The sequence below is a fragment of the Theropithecus gelada genome, chromosome 13 (assembly GCF_003255815.1).
Source record: "Theropithecus gelada isolate Dixy chromosome 13, Tgel_1.0, whole genome shotgun sequence".
Taxonomy (NCBI): Eukaryota; Metazoa; Chordata; class Mammalia; order Primates; family Cercopithecidae; genus Theropithecus; species Theropithecus gelada.
The window spans coordinates 17,291,684-17,311,073 of record NC_037681.1 but is presented as its reverse complement, the minus strand read 5'-3'; the positions used below and the strand labels follow the sequence as shown (position 1 = coordinate 17,311,073).

The following is a 19,390-nucleotide window of genomic DNA, read 5'->3' as shown; positions in this document are numbered from 1 at the left end:
TTGATAACATGGCCTCCCGGTCCGAGGAGCTCTGCTCATCACGTCCGCCACCTGGAACACTCTCCTCTCTCTTCGTTCACTGAGTGTCTTCCAGGAGCCAAATGTTGCCTGCCCCTCAATTTCCCCCGCTGTAAGGCATTCCGAGTAACCTTGGTCCATGTTCACCTTTGTCCTTCCTGACCTCACACAGCACTTCTTGTTTCCTACACTTGGTATTTCATTATCTTCTGAGCTCTACTGGGCATGTGTGCAACCTGGTTGCTGGTTCATCTGTAGTAAGGACCATGCTGTAGACCTCTTTGATCTTCCCCACCCTGTAGTTTTTGGCACACGGTAGAAGGTAAGGTCTCCCTTGGATGAATGGCATTGAATTCATTTTGAGCTTAGAAGAGTGGTGCCTTCCGACGGGGTGCAGCATCGCGTCCAGTGAGCCAGAGAGTGTCTCCATGGCAACCTGAAATTCTCCACATCATTATCTGTTCTATACTCTAGTATATAAGTTAGGTCATTTTTTTTTCTTGCCCCGTTTTGTCACTAACACATCGCTACTTCAAATGCATTTCGTTTTCATTAAAGGATTATCTTGGTAATAAGCTATGGCTTCTTAGTTTCCACCAGCCTTCCAAGTTACCCTTATGGATGGCAGTGGCTCATAATTCCTAATATAAGCTCCTTAATCACTATTGTTTTCATCTGCAGCATAGGAGCATATTTTAAAATCCTGATATGGAGGCTGAGTCACAGACTCTCACAATAGCGCATGTGGGTAAGTAACACACCTAATTTTCTGACTGTATCAGAGTAGCTATAATCAGAGCAGTAACCTGAGATGCTAATAGCATAGGTACCATCTGGAGGCCACTTACGAACACATTTGTTAGAACTCTCATCTTTGCATAGAATGGAGGGCTCACTGTAATGAGTCACTGAAGATTGCCTGATGATTGGCCCATTTTCTCCTTTCGGGTGATTTCTGGTGCCATACTTCCAGAGCAGATCATTATAAAGCCAGTGGGACCAGTGGGATGTCACCCAGTGTCCAGCCTTGCCACCAACGCACGCTTTCACAAAGGCATCCCTTCTGACAGCAATACACAAGTCAGTAGGAAAAGTAAAACTGCCGTCACCATTGTGACCGTTATAGAATACAGCAAAGGTACTAAAATGAGATCTTATCTCAGTGTTCAAATAGATTTTCCATCTAATCTTCTATTTTTTTTTTAACTTGGAAAACCTAGAGTTTTTGTCTTCCATTTGTGTAATAAAATTCCTCCCATTGTTTTCCACGGTGATGGTATTTTATGATGATAGACGAGCAAACCTAATCAAAGTTTAATTAAACACCATAAATGTAACTAACTGTGAATCTCGGGCTCTTCAGAAACGGGGCGTGAGTGATCTGAAAGCCAGAGCTTAGCCGCATGCATCTTCATTATGAGAGCTCTCTCCAACAAAAGCATTCTGAGCACTTGATCCAAATAGAAATGTTTTCTTTTCTTCTCTTCCCCCTCCTGCCACCCCCACCTAGAAACACACGGCCTTGGTTCTCAGCAACATCAGGGTTTGAGCTACCCCCATATTTCTTCTGGCACAGGAATATTAAAGCAACCTTGCTTTTTGTTCTCCTTTGTGACTGGGATAGAGTTGAATGGTCTCCCACGGAGAGCCTGGCAGGCTCCTTTCTGTAATTCCTACCTCTGTGAAATGCCGCCCTCGGTAGAACCAGCCTGTTTTGTGAAAACTGGCAGGGATGAGAGCTCAATGTGTTTGAACAACAAGTTCCTCGGCGCGGCAGAAATTGGATGATTTTCTTCGGGAAGTTGAAATCCAAATCAGACGAATAGGCAACTGCATACCAAATGAATTCATCATCTGCTATCCGATATGTCAGCTTGTCATCTGACAAGCTCCAGAGGTGTTCATATGTCCCAAGCTTTGAGGAGAATGCATAAGAAGTTAAGTAATTATTTTTAATGCACAGAGTCAGTGATGACTACGGATGAGGGGACTTCAGAGTCCGCTGCTCCAGGATGCCGGCATTGGCTTTCCAGGCCCTTCCCCACAGACGCAGGTAGAGTGCATCTGGGTAGCAAGGATTCAAAACAGCTTTTTTTTCCACAGCTTTGATGTTGGCTGGGGCCCCAGAGTCCCTGGAACCTGGCTTCTCCCAGGCACAAGCGGTCATTCACTGTGTCTTCCAGGCCACAGGCTCCTGCAGGTGACTGCCTCCCTCTCAGCTGGGCACAGGAGGCAGGGTCTGCTCTGCGGGATGCTCAGGCTAAGTGGGGCAGGTTTGGGTCATTGAATCCAAAGTAACTTTCTGTTGAAATGGGAAATTATCAATCTGATGGTTGTTTTTCTCTGAGTGACATTTAAAATAATCTTACAAAACCCTAAAAATGATCGGACAGCTGAGATTTCAATCCAGGAGATCTGAATGTCCTTGTCCTCCCCGCACCCCGCCTTGGCAAATCCTACTCTCCATTTCTTTCTCTCTGTCTCACTCATGCTTACTCTCACGCTCTGTTTTGGTTAGAACAAAAGAAGCACCTGGCCTTGAGACAGGGATTTCATAATGGGAGAAATTCTAAATGAAGACCAATAAAGGCTTAATGATTAATCAGGAAAACAAGAAGGTAGGGTCCTGCTTTGAAAGGACTAGGAGAGGAGACCCTCAGGAGAACATGCCCACTGCAAGCCCTGGGTTGGGGGGCGGTGGGAGCACCTTCCCTGCTGTAATTTCGCCTACCAAGGATCTCAAGTGGTGTCCTTTGACTAAATCATGCTGCTAGGGATCCAACCTTTTACAATATGGGAGTCTTCCCCTCCTCTATAAAATTAAAATCCTTTTAGCTTTGAGACTGCTGTGCTAAGTACATTACAACTGTCAAGTCCCTCTTCCTTCCTCGTGGTCACATTTCATACGCCATGACCTTCAGTGCCTGGCGTCTATAGTCAGTCTTTCCTCACTGTCAGGAGGTTCAGGTAGCCGGGCTCCTGTTATGGGCACCATGGGGACAGAAGGGACGTTCGGTGGTCTGGCTGAATGTGCTGATTGTGACTGACTTTTCCATGTGACATACAGGCAGCAGCCAGCACTTCCTCCGGGGAGCGGCAGGCAGCCCTGGCACCTGGGGTTCTCTGGCTTCCTAGCACAGCAGAACGGCGGCAGGATGGAAGAGGTGGTTTTCCAGCCAAGCATCTCATCACCACGTAGCTCTGTTCAGGACTTCTGTACCGAGGCCTTCGTGACACAGGTGTCCGCTCTCCATTTTCCCCAGCCGAGAATTCCCCTGTCACTAATTATGATACCAAGTGACTTACAGCTCATGGCTTTGCACTAGTAAGATCAGTTTCTCGGCCTCAAGTTGAATCAAGTGCTATCTATTCATTGACATACATTCTTACAGATCTGCTTTTTAAACAAATGTTTGGTAATCATACGAGTGTCACCTTAATACTGCAGCTGTCAAGCAGTGAATGTTGTGTATTTGCTAAATGTCAGGGGAGGAGGTGAGGTCGCACTGCCACCAATATGAGCCCACAACGTACAAAGGACAGGCTGACCTGGATCTCATTTTTAAAATAAATGTTATTCTGCTCAGTTCTGTCTATATCCCAAAGGAACTAACTGGTGCCTGTTTACAGGCATTCCAGGAATTACAGGCGCACGCTACCACATCCGGCTAATTTTTGGTAAGTAACATAGGAAAAGGGGCTTGGAAGCCCATGGATTTACATTCACCTGCATGTAGATTCCTTACAGTCATAGAAAAAAAAATCGCAGGCACTCTTTCCTGGGAATGTCATTTATAATTCAGCTGGGTTCATTCAACACTTGCTATTGAGAGCCTACTGGCTTCAGCTGTTGTCTGAATCCCATGTTTATTCAACCATTAACACGTATTTATAATACAAAGAGATGAGTTTACTTTTTTAAAAAAGCTGCACGATGCGGCTTTAAAAATTAAATGACAGTGTGGCATCTGTTACTTTTTGGATCACTGTAACTGGATTTTCATCAACTTGAAATCACTCCAGTGCTAATTATCTAGTCCTTTCTTTCTTCCATTGGTGGCCTCTCTTTGGTCATTTCACTGCTTGTTTTTAAAAAGGGGCTAAAAGGCCGGGCGCGGTGGCTCAAACCTGTAATCCCAGCACTTTGGGAGGCCGAGGCGGGTGGATCACGAGGTCAGGAGATCGAGACTATCCTGGCTAACATGGTGAAACCCCGTCTCTACTAAAAATACAAAAAACTAGCCGGGCGTGGTGGTGGGCACCTGTAGTCTCAGCTACTTGGGAGGCTGAGGCGGGAGAATGGCGTGAACCCGGGAGGCGGAGCTTGCAGTGAGCCGAGATCAGGCCACTGCACTCCAGCCTGGGAGACACAGTGAGACTCCGTCTCAAAAAAAAAATAAAAAAAATAAAAAAAATAAAAAATAAAAAGGGGCTAAAGTTCACTCTTCACCCTGGGTGAAGAGAAGTCAAGGAAAGTGATGGGGCTGAGGTCCTCCTCTGTCACTGAGGGTGCTGGTGGGGAAGCTGGCACAGAATGGAGGTGGGCAGGGAGGAGGTAGAGAATTAAATTTAAGTAATCCTAGGAAACCTTCCTGGAGAGGTCACCATGTGCCTCTCTCTCCCCTGAAGAACTGAGAATTAATTAATCATTATACTTCAACTCTTGTGCCTGTACTTGGCACTTAGTAAGTACTCCATATGTACCAAATGGAACCTGGGAGACGTTACTGTAATTGGTAAATTTGTTACCAATTTTAGGTAACATCTTAGCCCAGTGATCTCTTGAAGGTTGCTTATTTTTACTGCTTAAAGGAAGAGACGATGCCTATTTTTGCTTTTTTTCTTTTTGATACGAAGTTACACTCTTGTGGCCCACACTGGAGTGCAATGGCGCGATCTCAGCTCACTGCAACTTCCACTTCCTGGGTTCAGGTGATTCTCCTGCCTCAGCTTCCCGAGTAGCTGGGATTACAGGCACATGCTATCACGCCTGGCTAATTTTTCTTTTTTGTGTTTTTAGTAAAGATGGGACCAGCCTACGTTGGCCAGGCTGGTCTCAAACTCCTGACCTCAAGTGATCCACCCCGCTCGGTCCCGCAAAGTGCTAGGATTACAGGCATGAGCCACTGTGCCCGGCCTATTTTTGCTTTTCAAGCTTGAAGAATCTTTCCACAACTTTCTTAGTTCGACGGTTGAGTGGCTGTTTGAGTTGCATATTTATTTTACTGTTATGGATTTCAAATCAGTCGGGACACATGGCAATTGGAATGCGACATCTATCTCTCCGTATGATGGCTATGAAACAGCGCTTTTTTATTCTATTATATCTATATCCATAAAAGGAGAAACAGTTTCATTGTGGCTGTCAGCCAGGAAAATTATACGTATTGCTAATGGGAAGAACAAATGATAACAGCCTCTTTGTTGACACTGATAGTGACAAAATTATATTAGTTTCAGCCATAGCAGATTGAGAGACATTTCCTCTTACAAAAAGTCCAAGGGCTGCCAGCCATGGTGGCTCCTGCTTATAATCCCAGCACTTTGGGAGGCTGGGGTGGGAGGGCTGCTTGAGGCCAGGAGTTTGAGACCAGCCTGGGCAACAGAGTGAGATACTTTTTTAAATTTTTTGAGACAGAGTCTCCCTGTTGCTCAGGCTGGAGTGTGGTAGCATGATCTCAGTTTACTGCAGCCTCTGCCGCCCAGGTTCAAGCAATTATCTGCCTCAGCCTCCGGAGTAGCAGGGCTTACAGGCGCCCACCACCACGCCCAGCTAATTTTTGTATTTTTAGTAGAGATGGGATTTCACCATCGTGGCCAGGTTGGTCTTGAACTCCTGACCTTGTGATTCACCCGCCCCAGTCTCCCAAAGTGCTGAGATTACAGGTGTGAGCCACCGTGCCCAGCCGTGAGACACTTTTTCTACAAAAAAAAAAAAAAAAAAAAAAAAATTAACTGGGGGTGGTAGCATGCACCTGTAGACCCAGCTACTCAGGAGGCTGAGGCAGGAAAATAGCATGAGCCCAGGACTTTGAGGCGCACTGAGCCATGCTCATACCACTGCACTCTAGCCTAGGTGACAGGGCAAGACTCTGTCTCAAAAAAAAAAAAAAAAAAAGTCCAAGTACCTGTAGATCAAAGTGCAATCATTTAGTTGTTGCTGTTTCTAACCTAGCTTTCTGGTTCATACACTGGAAAATTCCTTGCATTTTAATATGACATATGTATTTGTATTTTGTGTGTATATACCATGCTCTCAAAACCATCCACTGCAAGTATGCGGTGGTGTGAGTACCTCAGGGTCTAATGCTCCTTCTGTTTGATCATGTTGTTGGGTTATGACTTCCAAATGCAGATTTCTATGTTATCCTTATACACAATTCTAATCTCTATTTTTTACAAATGGCTGAAGTTCACATGAACAATTTATGTCCCGAACCTTAATTATAAATGTAGGTTGCCACCTGACTGTACTCCCACTCCATGCCCTCCCTGGGGATTAATCGCCACCTACCTCCCTGGCTGCTTGGCAAAGGCGATGCAGACAGTGAGAGGAAGGGGGTGGTGAGGGCCAGGAGTGTGGGTGGGACGCAGCTGCCACCACAGGAAGAGAGGAAACACACATGCCTTCCTGGGCTGCCCTCAAGCTTTCCCAAACCCAGTTGCCTTGGAATGTGTTCATTTAACAAAACCAACAACGAATGTGGACTTGGCTTTCACCCCCAAAACTCTGTACCCTCATTAGCTTACGGGAGTCCACGCAGTACTTGAAGACTACAACTTAGTATTTTAAATTTCCCAAGGAAGTGTACAGAGGCGAATAAATAGATCATGCCAAGACTCCGGGTGGCAGTTACGGATGGAGGAGCGGGGCGGACGACGAGGCTGGAGTAGCCACCCCTGCATGGTGCTTTCTCTGCTCCACGTGATACCCCTTAGGAGATGTCATTTAATGGATCCTAGGAGGGCCCCGCGGAGGGAGCCGTGGCATTTGTCATTGGGACTCTCGGACACGTCGAACTATTTTATTTTCCAACATCCAGTGGGGTTAGTGGTTTGCAGTCTGTCTCCTCAGCTAGACTAGAAGCCCTCAGAGGGCAGGAGAGCCTATTTCTGCAGCTGCTCCACCCTGGGGCTGCATTTTTCCTGCCTCACCCAGCCACGTATTTGACGTCCGTAGGACCACTAAACCCGAAAAGAGGATTCCAACTGAGTATCTTCTGCCTTCCAGGCTTGTCCTTGACACATACATTTTCCCTAAGAGTCGAAATAATTTTCAGCATCATTTGATCATTTCTCATTTGTCATTTTCAGCCTCTCGAGAGCATTCCAAAATGTTATTTTTATTCATCTTCTCCTCTTGTTTTTCCTCCTTTTAAAATGATGCTGGGAATGGAAGTTATACTTGGGTGAGACTGAAAGTGCTAGAATTGGGTGAAGGATGATGGCATTTTTTTTTCCTATAGAAGAATCATTTATACTATTATAAAGAATATAGCAGTTGGAGGAAAAGAGCTTTCAGGAGTAAATCACTATTATTCATTGCCTATTATAATTTACAAAAACAACAATGCTTCTCTTTCTAGCAGCATAAAACCGCCGACAACCCACAGTACAAGTGCTTAGAAGTCTAAGACTCATTAATGCTATTCGCCTTTGTTTTCTGATGTCCAGCCCTGTTAGCACTGATTATTCTGTCTACCCAAAACCCCACCAGGACTCAGGCATGCACTCAAAATTAAGGCCCCAATTCCCTTCAAGAGAGACATTTAAATGACCAAGTCCCAGGGGAAAAAAAGGCCACACTGTTGCTGAAGGTGGCCACACCAAAGTGTCCACGACCCTTCCACCTGAGCAGCTTCTGTTCTGTCTTGCCCCTCGCCATATTAAAAAAGTCTGAACTTACATATCATCGAAGACGAGTTTCTGCCTCTTGCAGTCCCTGTGGCCGTTGGAGCCTGGAGACCATGGCTCCGTCTGCGGTCGTGACTTGTGGAGGGGAATGTTTTCAGAATTGTTGTGAACTGCTTTCTAAACAAGAAACAACACATGTCTTTGAGAAACTGGCCACCTGGTGAAGCGAGCAGCCCATCACATACACACATCCATAGAATATCTTTGGCTCTACAGAACGTCTTTGTGTGCTGTCTTAGAATGGATGGTGACTGTGTCTCAATAAAGAAATACCTGCCTTCTAGGTATTTGCCGAGGGCTTCTCCCTGCGTTCTCAACTGTCATTCTCATGACACTATCCAAAGGGAAGTCATGACGCCCACTCTCACAGATCCAGAGAAACAGGCTTGGTGAGCTTCAGCAACTTGTCCACACTCAGTGACTGCGATGGAGGCCAGGGGTTAGGGTTTAGACGCCTACTGTTCCCAGTCCGCTAGACCGGAGGCCGGCCAGTTCAGTTTTCATCAGCATCCTCCAGGGCGCTGGTGGAAACACAGATTGCCAGGCTCTGCACTGAGAGTCTGGGATTCAGCAGGGCTGGGGTGGGGACCTAGAATCTGCCCTTCCATCTGGTTCCCAGTGATGCGGATGCTGCAATCACCCGCGATCCTGGAACCACGCTTTCAGAATCATTCACCATCACTGCCTCTTGCAAAAGATAAGTCACTCAGCTCACAGTCTGTGAAGTCACTGTCTGTGAAGACCAGAAGGAGTCAACGGGAATCACTAGGAATTATTAAAAAATAAATTCTAGGCCAGGTGCAGTGGCTCACACCTGTAATCCCAGCACTTTGGGAGGCCAAGGCAGGTGGATCACCTGAGGTCAGGAGTTCAAGACCAGCCTGGCCAACATGGCAAATCCCCGTCTCTACTAAAAATACAAAATTTAGCCAGGCGTGGTGGTGGGCGCCTGTAATCCCAGCTACTCGGGAAGCTGAGGCAGGAGAATCACTTGAACCCAGGAGGTGGAGGTTGCAGTGAGCTGAGACTGCGCCATTGCACTCCAGCCTGGGCAACAAGAACAAAAGTCCATCATATATATATATACACACACACACACACATATATACACATACACATATATACACACACACATATATACACACACACACATATACACACACATATATACACACACACACATACACACACACATATATATACACATATATACACACACATATATACATACACACATATATGCACACACATATATACACACACATATAATACACACATATATATACACACACATACACACACATACACACATATATACACACACACATATATACACACACACATATACACACACATATATACACATATATACACACACACACATACACACACATATATATACACATATATACACACATATATATACATACACACATATATGCACACACATATATACACACACATATAATACATATATATATATACACACACATACACACACATATATACACACACATACACACATATATACACACACACATATATACACACACATATATACACACACACATATATACACACATATACACACACATATATATACACACACATATATACACACACACACACACATATATATGGAACACATTAGTCTGTGGAAAAGTTTTAAAAATCACATTACTCAGGATAGAAACAATTACATGGCACCTACTGTGTGCTAAACACATGGATCATAAAACCGCATCTGAGGTTAGGAAATGTGAATGGTTTCTCTGAAGTAATTAAAATTGAGTGTATACAAATGCTGCTTTAAATATGGACTGCTTTTACGTGTAACACTGTACAGGTTAGAGTCTACTGTTATAGAAGACCAGGAAACTCAGATGTCAACATTTAAAAATTGTTCTTAAACTCCTCCAGTGGCCTCTGCTTGCCATTGGTAAAAGGAGCGATCCCAGTCAAGTGGCCCCTCAGCCATTCTTCGCCTGTGGCCTCTGTGCCCCAGACTCATGGGCTGGTGTCCGGTTCTTTCTCGGGACCTTTGCACTGGCTGCTTCCTCTGCCTGTAATGCTCTGTGCCTCTTACTATATGCCTACTTGCCTTTTAGAGATCTCGCATCAGGGGTCAGCCATCTATGGACAGGGAGTCAAACCTGGCTCTTTTTGTAAATAAAGTTTTATTGGAAATGAATCCTGCCTATGCATTTATCTATTGTCTGCTTTCCCGCTACAATGGCAGAGTTGGGTAGCCAGGATGGAGACCGTGCAGCCCATAAACCCTTAGGTTATTTATCTGATTCTTTACAGCAGCAGTTCTCAACTGGGGGCAAACTGATAATGCCTGGAGACATTTTTAGTTGTCACCACTGCCAGTGGGTGCTCATAGGATCTACTGGGTGGAGGCCAGGGACACTGCCAAATATCCTACGTTGCAGAGGACAGCCTCACCACAAGTAATTAGTCAGTCCAAAACGTCAAAACCTGCTTCGCAGAAAAAGTTTGCCACTCTTAGGACTAATTCAAGCCTCTTTGTTCTAAGAGCTCCTAGTTCTTTGTGAGTTCCCCTTTTAGCACTGAAACCGCTGGTGCTGAGTCATGGATGTGTGCAATCCCCTGTATGAGGCTCTCTCCCAGCTAACTGTAAGCTTCATTCAGGCACAAATGGAATCTGCTGGATTGTGACTGCATCTCTGGTGCCCAGCACGTAGTAAGTACTTACCAAATAAGCACCTGTTTGGTGAAGAATAACTAAATAAGATCTATAATTGGTTTACAGTTCTCTGTATATCATAGTTGCTCATGACTTAAGGATCTACAGGCAAATAAAAAAAACTTGAGTTGGTGGCTTATTGTTCCATGTTTTTCTTTTCTTTTTTTTTTTTTTTTTTGAGATGGAGTCTCACTCTGTCGCCCAGGCTGGAGTGCAGTGGCCGGATCTCAGCTCACTGCAAGCTCCGCCTCCCGGGTTCACGCCATTCTCCTGCCTCAGCCTCCCGAGTAGTTGGGACTACAGGCGCCCGCCACCTCGCCCGGCTAGTTTTTTGTATTTTTTAGTAGAGACGGGGTTTCACCGTGTCAGCCAGGATGGTCTCGATCTCCTGACCTCGTGATCCGCCCGTCTCGGCCTCCCAAAGTGCTGGGATTACAGGCTTGAGCCACCGCGCCCGGCCCCATGTTTTTCTAATATAGGTCTTCCCCAGTTCTTTCAGCCTAGAATTAAAGACCACTGCTCCCAAGTGAGGGTGCACAAAAGAAGGTTAATTTCCTGAGGATGCTGTAAGATTGAGGCTCTTGCGGGAACTTCCAGCAACTTTTAACAATCTTTAACTCATGGGATAAAGTGTTACATTCTGCTCCCTCCTTCATCTTTCTTTGCAGAGTCCTGTTCTTTTTTTTTCTGAGATGGAGTCTCGCTCCGTCGCCCAGGCTGGAGTGCAGTGGTGCGATCTTGGCTCATTGCAACCTCCACCTCCCAGGTTCAAGTGATTCTCCTGCCTCAGCCTCCTGAGTAGCTGGGATTACAGGTGTGTGCCACCACACCTGGTCACCCAGCTGGTTTTGATAGGCACAGTGACTACCATGGGAGAGGGTTTGGAAGTAACTAATGTTCCTGAGAGGATGAGGGGTACAGGGCCACTGGCTGTCAGAGGCTGGAATGGAGGCGAAGAGGAACTAGCATATAGTGTTAGTTGCATAGGTGTCCCTAGGTGTTGGAGTTTTTTTGTTTTTTTCCATTGAGACAGAGTCTCGCTCTGTCACCCAGGCTGGAGTGCAGTGGTGGGATCTCAGCTCACTGCATCCTCTGCCTTCCAGATTCAAGCAATTCTCCTGCCTCAGCCTCCTGAGTAGCTGGGACTATAGATGCCTGCCACCATGCCTGGCTAATTTTTGTATTTTTAGTAGAGACAGGGTTTCACCATGTTGGCCAGGCCGGTCTTGAACTTCTGACCTCAAGTGATTCGCCCGCCTCAGCCTCTCAAAGTACTGGGATGACAGGCGTGAGCCATCATAATATTGTCTCTTTTAAAATCTTGCAGGTAAAGAAACAGGAGCAGAGAGATTAAGTAACTGGCCCAAGATCATCACACTGTAGCTAAGAGGTGAGGTCAGACTGTGAACCCAAGTCCCCTGCTCTTCCCCTGGGGCGTGCTGGAATCACCCTTGAGATCACTGGAAAAGGGGTAGTGGGGGAGTTCCCTCACTGTGGCCGCAACACTGGCCAACGAGGGCCGAGTGCGGGCCCTGTAGCTTTCAGTGTGGGGTTTTCAATTCCAGATTTAACTCTGCCCTGGGCTCAGACACTTTTCCCAATAGAAAGGTTGGTTGGTTCAAACTCCTAATTTACTTTGTCCCGGGATGGTATTACTTTGAGGTCTTGCCTTTTCAGACAGAAAAATAAAATCCTGCCTAAGCAACAGAGGCTTAGAATTCTCCCTCAGGGTTCCTCTTCCCCGCTCTCTGTTGGGAGGGTGAGCGGGGATGTCTTTTGCTGGGTCTTCCTAGAAGCGGGTGGCATTCAGGAATTCTCAAGGGACCTCAAGCATGTGCTTAGACTCTGCTAGGTTAGAGACAGAGCTTGGGGGTGCTCAATTTCTTTTTTCTTTTTTTTTTTTTTGAGACAGGGTCTCGCTCTGTCGCCCAAGCTGGAGTGCAGTGGCACGATCTCGGCTCACTGCAAGCTCCGGTTCCCAGGTTCACGCCATTCTCCTGCCTCAGCCTCCCAAGTAGCTGAGACTACAGGCACCCACCACCATGCCCGGCTAATTTTTTGTATTTTTAGTAGAGACGAGGTTTCACTGTGCCAGCCAGGATGGTCTCGATCTGCTGACCTCGTGATCCACCCGTCTTGGCCTCCCAAAGTGCTGGGATTACAGGCGTGAGCCACTGTGCCCCACCCCTCATTTTGGTTTTAGTTGGAAAGGAAGAGAGAGCATCAACGAACCGTGAGGTCTCCGCCGTGAGGCTGCAGCTGGCTGTCGGCCTTAGGCTTTTTGCTGGAAGAGGCTGAAGTGAACAAACTGTTGCCATTAGGTCGGCTGGAAGAAGTTAAGTCCTCGCTGGTGTATTTGTGTTTGGATGCATCGGAGAGGGGTGAGATGGGCGACCGAAGCATTTTTTCATTTTTATTTATTGGTATTGCCACACTGAAAAAGGAAATGACAGTAATGGAACGTCACAGAGTCAGCACAGGGAAAGATAAATGTTTTCCTATGACCCAAACCACCCAACTGGGACCTGTTGGTGGGAGAAGCTTCTTGGGAATTATTATACCAGGAAACAAGTTAATGGCATTAGGATCATAACAAACAAGAAGCAAGTCTCACTCACTGTTTCTTTTCTCTCCCCATCAGGATGATAGTAATTCTGGAGCCGGCACCAAAGGACGCAACTAAGACTAGTAACACTTTCATTTTCCAAGTCCTTTATCCAAGGATCTCAAAATACCCAGAAAACAACTTACTGTTTTCCTAACAAGCATAAGGAGCAAGCAGTGGGAAAGTCAGTCAACAACAATAAATGAATTCTACATTTCTTTCTTTTCTTGAGACAGGGTCTGGCTCTGTTACCCAGGCTGGAGAGCAGTGGCAGGATCTTGGCTCACTGTAGCCCTAACCTCTTGGGCTCAAGCAATCCTCCCACCTCAGTCCCCTGAGTAGCAGGGACTATAGGTATGCATCACCACACCTGGCTAATTTTTCATATTTTTTGTAGAGATGGGGTTTCACCATGTTGCCCAAGCTGGTCTCGAACTCCTGGATTCAAGGTGCCTCGGCCTCCCAAAGTGCTGGGATTACAGACATGAGCCATTGTGCCCAGCCAAATTCTACATTTCTTTTTATTTTTTATTTTTTTGAGATGGAGTTTCACTCTTGTCACCCAGGCTGGAGTACAATGGCGCGATCTCGGCTCATTGCAACCTCTGCCTCCTGGGTTCAAGTGATTTTCCTGCCTCAGCCTCCGGAGTAGCTGGGATTACAGGCGCCTGCCACCATGTCTGGCTAATTTTTTTATTTTTAGTAGAGAGGGGGTTTCGCCATGTTAGCCAGGCTGGTCTTGAACTTCTAACCTCAGGTGATCCACCCACCTCGGCCTCCCAAAGTGCTGGGATTATAGGCGTGAGCCACCGCACCCAGTCTGAATTCTACATTTCTAAAAAGACTTTTGCTATCTCATCTGAGCTTGTACTAAATATTATATAGAAAATAACAAAACCAGAGAACAACCTGCAATATGTAAAGCCAATTCTTAATATCCGCGTTTATGACTTAACCAGGGATTGATCAGATTAAACCTAGAATATAAAAACAGTGAGTAGGAGGCTGGGTGTGGTGACTCATGCCTGTAATCCCAGCACTTTGGGAGGCCAAGGTGGGCAGATCACTTGAGGTCTGGAGTTTGAGATCAGCCTGGCCAACATGGTGAAACCCCATTTCTACTAAAAATACAAAAATTGGCTGGGCGCAGGGGCTCACGCCTGTAATCCCAACACTATGGGAGGCCGAGGCGGGCGGATCACAAGGTCAGGAGATCGAGACCATCCTGGCTAACATGGTGAAAACCCGTCTCTGCTAAAAAAATACAAAAAATTAGCCAGGCATGGTGGCAGGCACCTGTAGTCCCAGCTACTTGGGAGGCTGAGGCAGGAGAATGGTGTCAACCCAGGAGGAGGAGTTTGCAGTGAGCCAAGATCGCGCCACTGCACTCCAGCCTGGGGGACAGAGTGAGACTCCACCTCAAAAAAAAAAAAAAAAAAAAAAAAAATTAGCCAGGTGTGGTAGTGCATGCCTATAATCACAGCTACTCAGGAGGCTGAGGCAGGGGAATCACTTGAGGGAGGTGGATGTTGCAGTGAGGCGAGATTAAACCACTGCACTCCAGCCTGGGAGACAGAGTAAGACTCTGTCTCCTAAATAAACAAATACGGTGAGTAGAAGTTACAGTTTCTGATTCCTAACTCCTTATTTCACCTTCAAAACTACTGTCTGTGCTTGAATATAATGTTCTCCAAAATCAACCATCAGTGAAGAGGGATTCACTTACATTTGAGTTTGCAATGTATATTACATTGTTAGGGCTCTATTCCTTCAAGTATTCTTTGGGGAAGACAGATTAGTCTGAAATGAACTCAGTCATCGCTCATTTAGGGTACTTATAGAGGTCACCTGGTAGAGCCAGTTAAAACATGGTAAAGTCATCTAACAAAGATTGACTCATTATTCTTGGGGTTGGGCTCTTTTAATTGCACGTGTTCATTATCACTGCAAACAAGCCATTAAAGTCACTTCGAAAAGCAATTTCCTTAGCTGGTGGTCACAGTGGAGAGATTACAAACACAGGCCTCTAGAACAAATGACAAAACCAAGGTTCTGAATGTTATGCAAATGGATACATGCGGGGATAGAATTTCTGGTGATAGATTTCTGGTTCCAAAAGCACTGTGTGTCTAACAACAAAGAGGTTGTGTTACGCAAAAGTGCTTTGGGAGAATCCAAAGTTACTCATCTAGCGATGGCGAAGATGCTGATGTTGAAGATAATGTGAACTGCCTGACTATAATTGTTTGTTGAAATGTGAGTGAAGAAAGACCTTTTCCTCAGTCTCTATTATTTGACGTACTTCATGATTTTCACAGTGCATGAAAAACAAAACTGTGACATTAAATATTATCATGGACATCATGATTGTCGGCTTTTCATCATTGCAAGTTTATATATATATATATTCAAGTTGACCAAAGAAACTTTCTTGGGAGCTCCTCTTTGAAATCGGCAATCCCCGTCTCTGGGACTGCTGTACAGCACTGGTAAAACCTGATAGTAGTAATCACAGTTTCAGAGGTACACAGACCACCTTTCCCAGAAAGAACGCTAAGCATTTTATATGCATTGTGTCACTACTTAACATAAATAAAACCATCAAAACTAGGAGGCTCTGCCAGGCTAAGTCTCTAGAGCAAGAGTTTTTTAACCTGGGGTCTAAGAACTTGAATGGAGAAGTGACCTCTTCATTTTCACTGACCTCTCACTGTAATAGAACATTCCCTTCAACTATGAGTAAAGGTATGAAACCAGAGTCATGGTTTAGCAGGAGCAGTAGTATCAACACCTGTGACTGTGTCACCGCTATAAATCACAGCTATTTTTTTTCTTTTCCTTTTTGAGATGGAGCCTCTCTGTCACTCAGGCTGGAGTGCCGTGGTGCAATCTCAGCTCACTGCAACCTCCGCCTCCCAGGTTTGAGCGATTCTCTGGCCTCAGCCTCCCGAATAGCTGGGACTACAGCAGCGTGCCACCACACCCAGCTAATTTTTTTATATTTTTAGTAGAGACGGGGTTTCACCATATTGGCCAGGCTGGTCTTGAACTCCTGACCTCATGATCCGCCTCCTTCAGCCTCCCAAAGTGCTGGGATCACAGGCATGAGCCACTGCACCCGGCCAAATCACAGCTATTTTCCTATCATATTGCAGTTGTGCAGACACACAGTTTATATTCCTCACTGCTTAGAAATTATGGAAGCCACCAGATCAGCTAGATCATTTGGTGCATTAACAAGCACTAAATGATATCACACATTTAAAAATATTTGGGTACCACATTTTCCCCATTTCCCCTTTCCCAATATTTTGGGCTGGCATCCACCCTGCCCAGCGGACCGAGGAGTGGGCAGCGTGCAGGGGCAGCCCTCCCTCCCGTTCAGACCCACAGGAGCCCTCGCCTTCCAAGGTGATTCCGGCACTGCAGTGGGCCTGTGTGTGTGCACCCTTGCTCTCCAATTTCCTCGCCAAGGTTTAGCACCGCTCTACATCTTTTCCTAACCTTTCAGTTTACATTTTTATGTGTTGTACTGAGACATTCATCTCCCTTTAAAATTCTATGTATACGGTCAGAGAGGGCGAGGAGTGTCTTAGAGAGGAAAAGTGGTCTCCGTGCTGTGGTATTTCAAAATGGAAAGAGCTTCTATGACTGATGATAAGCTACTCGTTTCTAATAAATACCTTGGATTTTGCCTTGCTTGTAAGCCATTCATCAAAGAGGGGAGTCAGTGCTGGGCGGGTCCATCTGGAACCTCTTGAGAGGAGTGTCTGGGTGGCCATTTAACCTTGGGAGCACGGACCCTTCTAAGGCCACAATTTTAGTCTATATCCAATTAATTGCTTTAGGGGCTGCACATGGAGATTCAGCTCGAAGTGTGTATTTCTTCATCTGTGTAATAAGCTTAGTGTTCTTATGAGTTTAGTGGTTACCATTAAAATATTGATTAGAAATTCAGTTATTAAGTTTTTTGGGGGAAGGGCATGTCTTGGGGAGTGCAGAGCTGTGTGTAACTAGTATCTGGTCTTTGGTTACGGAGAAGTACCTTGCATGAGTATCTGGAGCTATAGTATGTGGCACATGTAGCCATAATGATAAGACTTGGGTTAAAGGAGGGAAGCAAGTCTGAAGACCTAGACCAGAGTAGTCCTCAAAAAATCCGACCCTCCTCCAACCCAGCAGGTGACTTTCAGACCCACAGATCTCTCCAGCTCACTTCCACTTTGGAGGGAATGCACGTACCTGTTGATGTTCATGTTGCAGTGGTTTGCAGACAAAGTATTACCGGTGGAGGTGGCCAGTCTTGAAGAGCTGTCTTTCTCTCCCTGGGCCTTCTTGATCTCCCTGTAGTCGTCTTCGTTGTCACACTGTATGGGAATAAACTAAAGTCAACCAGCACTGGATTTCAAGAGTTCCCAGGCGCCGACTTCCACAGAGCGAGGCCTCCTGGGAGCCCCACTCACCTGGCTTCCCCGAAGCGTAACCTGAGCAGCTGTGCCCCTGCCATAGCTTCCCCATTAGCTCCTCAACAAGCAAGGATGAAATCTGTCGGTTTTACAATTGACAGCTGATGGAGAGGAGAGGCACGACGCCATGATTCAACATTTTGAATTCTGACAGCTGCTCTGCCGTCAATGGGCCTAGGATTTAGTCCTCCAAAGCAGCCCTGGTCTGAGTTCCCACTGCAGCTCCAGTGGCACTCACCTTGGCATTTCTTGGTATCAGAATAAAGTACAGCAAGTGTGTGTTCTCTGGGATTCATGCCATAAGGTCAGTGGCAAGCTTGGACTTTTCTGCTTTAAAAATTCTTGCCTTGGCCAGGCGTGGTGGCTCATGCATGTAATCCTGGCGCTTTGGGAGGCCGAGGCAGGCGGATCACGAGGTCAGGAGATCGACACCATTCTGGCCAACATGGTGAAACCCCATCTCTACTAAAATACAAAAAATTAGCCAGATGTGGTGGTGGGCGCCTGTAGTCCCAGGTACTCAGGAGGCTGAGGCAGAAGAATCACTTGAACCCGGGAGGCAGAGATTGCAGTGAGCCAAGATCACACCACTGCACTCCAGCCTGGGTGACAGAGTGAGACTCCATCTCAAAAAAAAAAAAAAAAAAAAAAAAAGGAATTGCCTTTTGTGAACTGCAACCAGAAGCTATTATCTCTTGATGCCTTAATTCTAGTTTTCAATTACTATCCCATGACATCTTAGAATCCATAAAGTACCTTTTTCCAAAAACAGTACTTTGATTGGATCCTTGTTGCCATGATTGGGTTTAATTTTATTTATTTATTTAGAGATAGAGTCTTGCTCTGTCACCCAGGCTGGAATGCAGTGGTGCGATTATGGCTCACTGCAGCCTCAACCTCCCAGGCTCAAGTGATTCTCCTGCCTCAGCCTTCCAAGCAGCTGGGCCTGCAAGTGCGTGCCACCATGCCTGGCTAAATTTTTGTCTTTTTTTGTAGAGATGAGGTTTTGCCATGTTGCTCAGGCTGATCTCAAACTCCTGGGCTCAAGTGATCCTCCCACCTTGGCCTCCCCAAGTGCTGGGATTACAGGTGTGAGCGAACAGGCCAGCCTGTGTTTAACTTTAGATATGTGTTAAGGTGCAACACAAATATATTCAGAAAGTACCATTTTCCATGAGCTAACAGGAACCTAGTATGGTATCCTCAGGGCTGTCTGCCTTGTTTTGCAGGAGACAAGCGCCAGCACCAAAGAAAGGCTCTGACCTTCTCGCTTTGGCTGGAATTTTGCCACAGAGCCTCTGCCACAGGGGCTCCTAGATGCCCACACTGTAATAGTGCCCCCATGGAAGGCCCAAACCAAAGCTCTGAGATCTCGGTCCTTAGCTCCAGGGCTCCAGCAGGGCGAGACTCCACAAGTTTGACAGCCAGTTCTACGGGGTCATGTTGGCCCATCTCCAGCACCCAGTACGGGGGTACTAGTGCCCAGAATACCACGTAACGAGCACTATGGAAATGTTCTTTCATTTCTCTCGTGTCTGTGTTTAATGATGATTCCTTAGATTTTATGAGTACAGCCCGGTGTCAGGCTTAGTGTAAATGAAGTTTCTTAAGTTAAAATAAAAATGGCCATAAGTAATACAACTATTTTTTTTTTTCTTTTTCTTTTTTTTTTTTTTT

General features: G+C 45.9%; 1 protein-coding gene across 1 annotated transcript in view; it reads right to left on the bottom strand.

Moving 5' to 3' along the window:
- Positions 1-19,390, bottom strand: part of AFF3 (AF4/FMR2 family member 3) — a 580,919-nt gene that overhangs the window by 25,084 nt on the left and 536,445 nt on the right. Inside the window, exons 16-18 of the mRNA XM_025354195.1 lie at positions 17,490-17,614; positions 12,875-13,076; positions 7,925-8,049 (exon numbers count right to left, since the gene is read on the bottom strand). Coding sequence (XP_025209980.1) covers positions 7,925-8,049; positions 12,875-13,076; positions 17,490-17,614 — 452 coding nt within the window. The remainder of the gene's footprint in view (positions 1-7,924; positions 8,050-12,874; positions 13,077-17,489; positions 17,615-19,390) is intronic.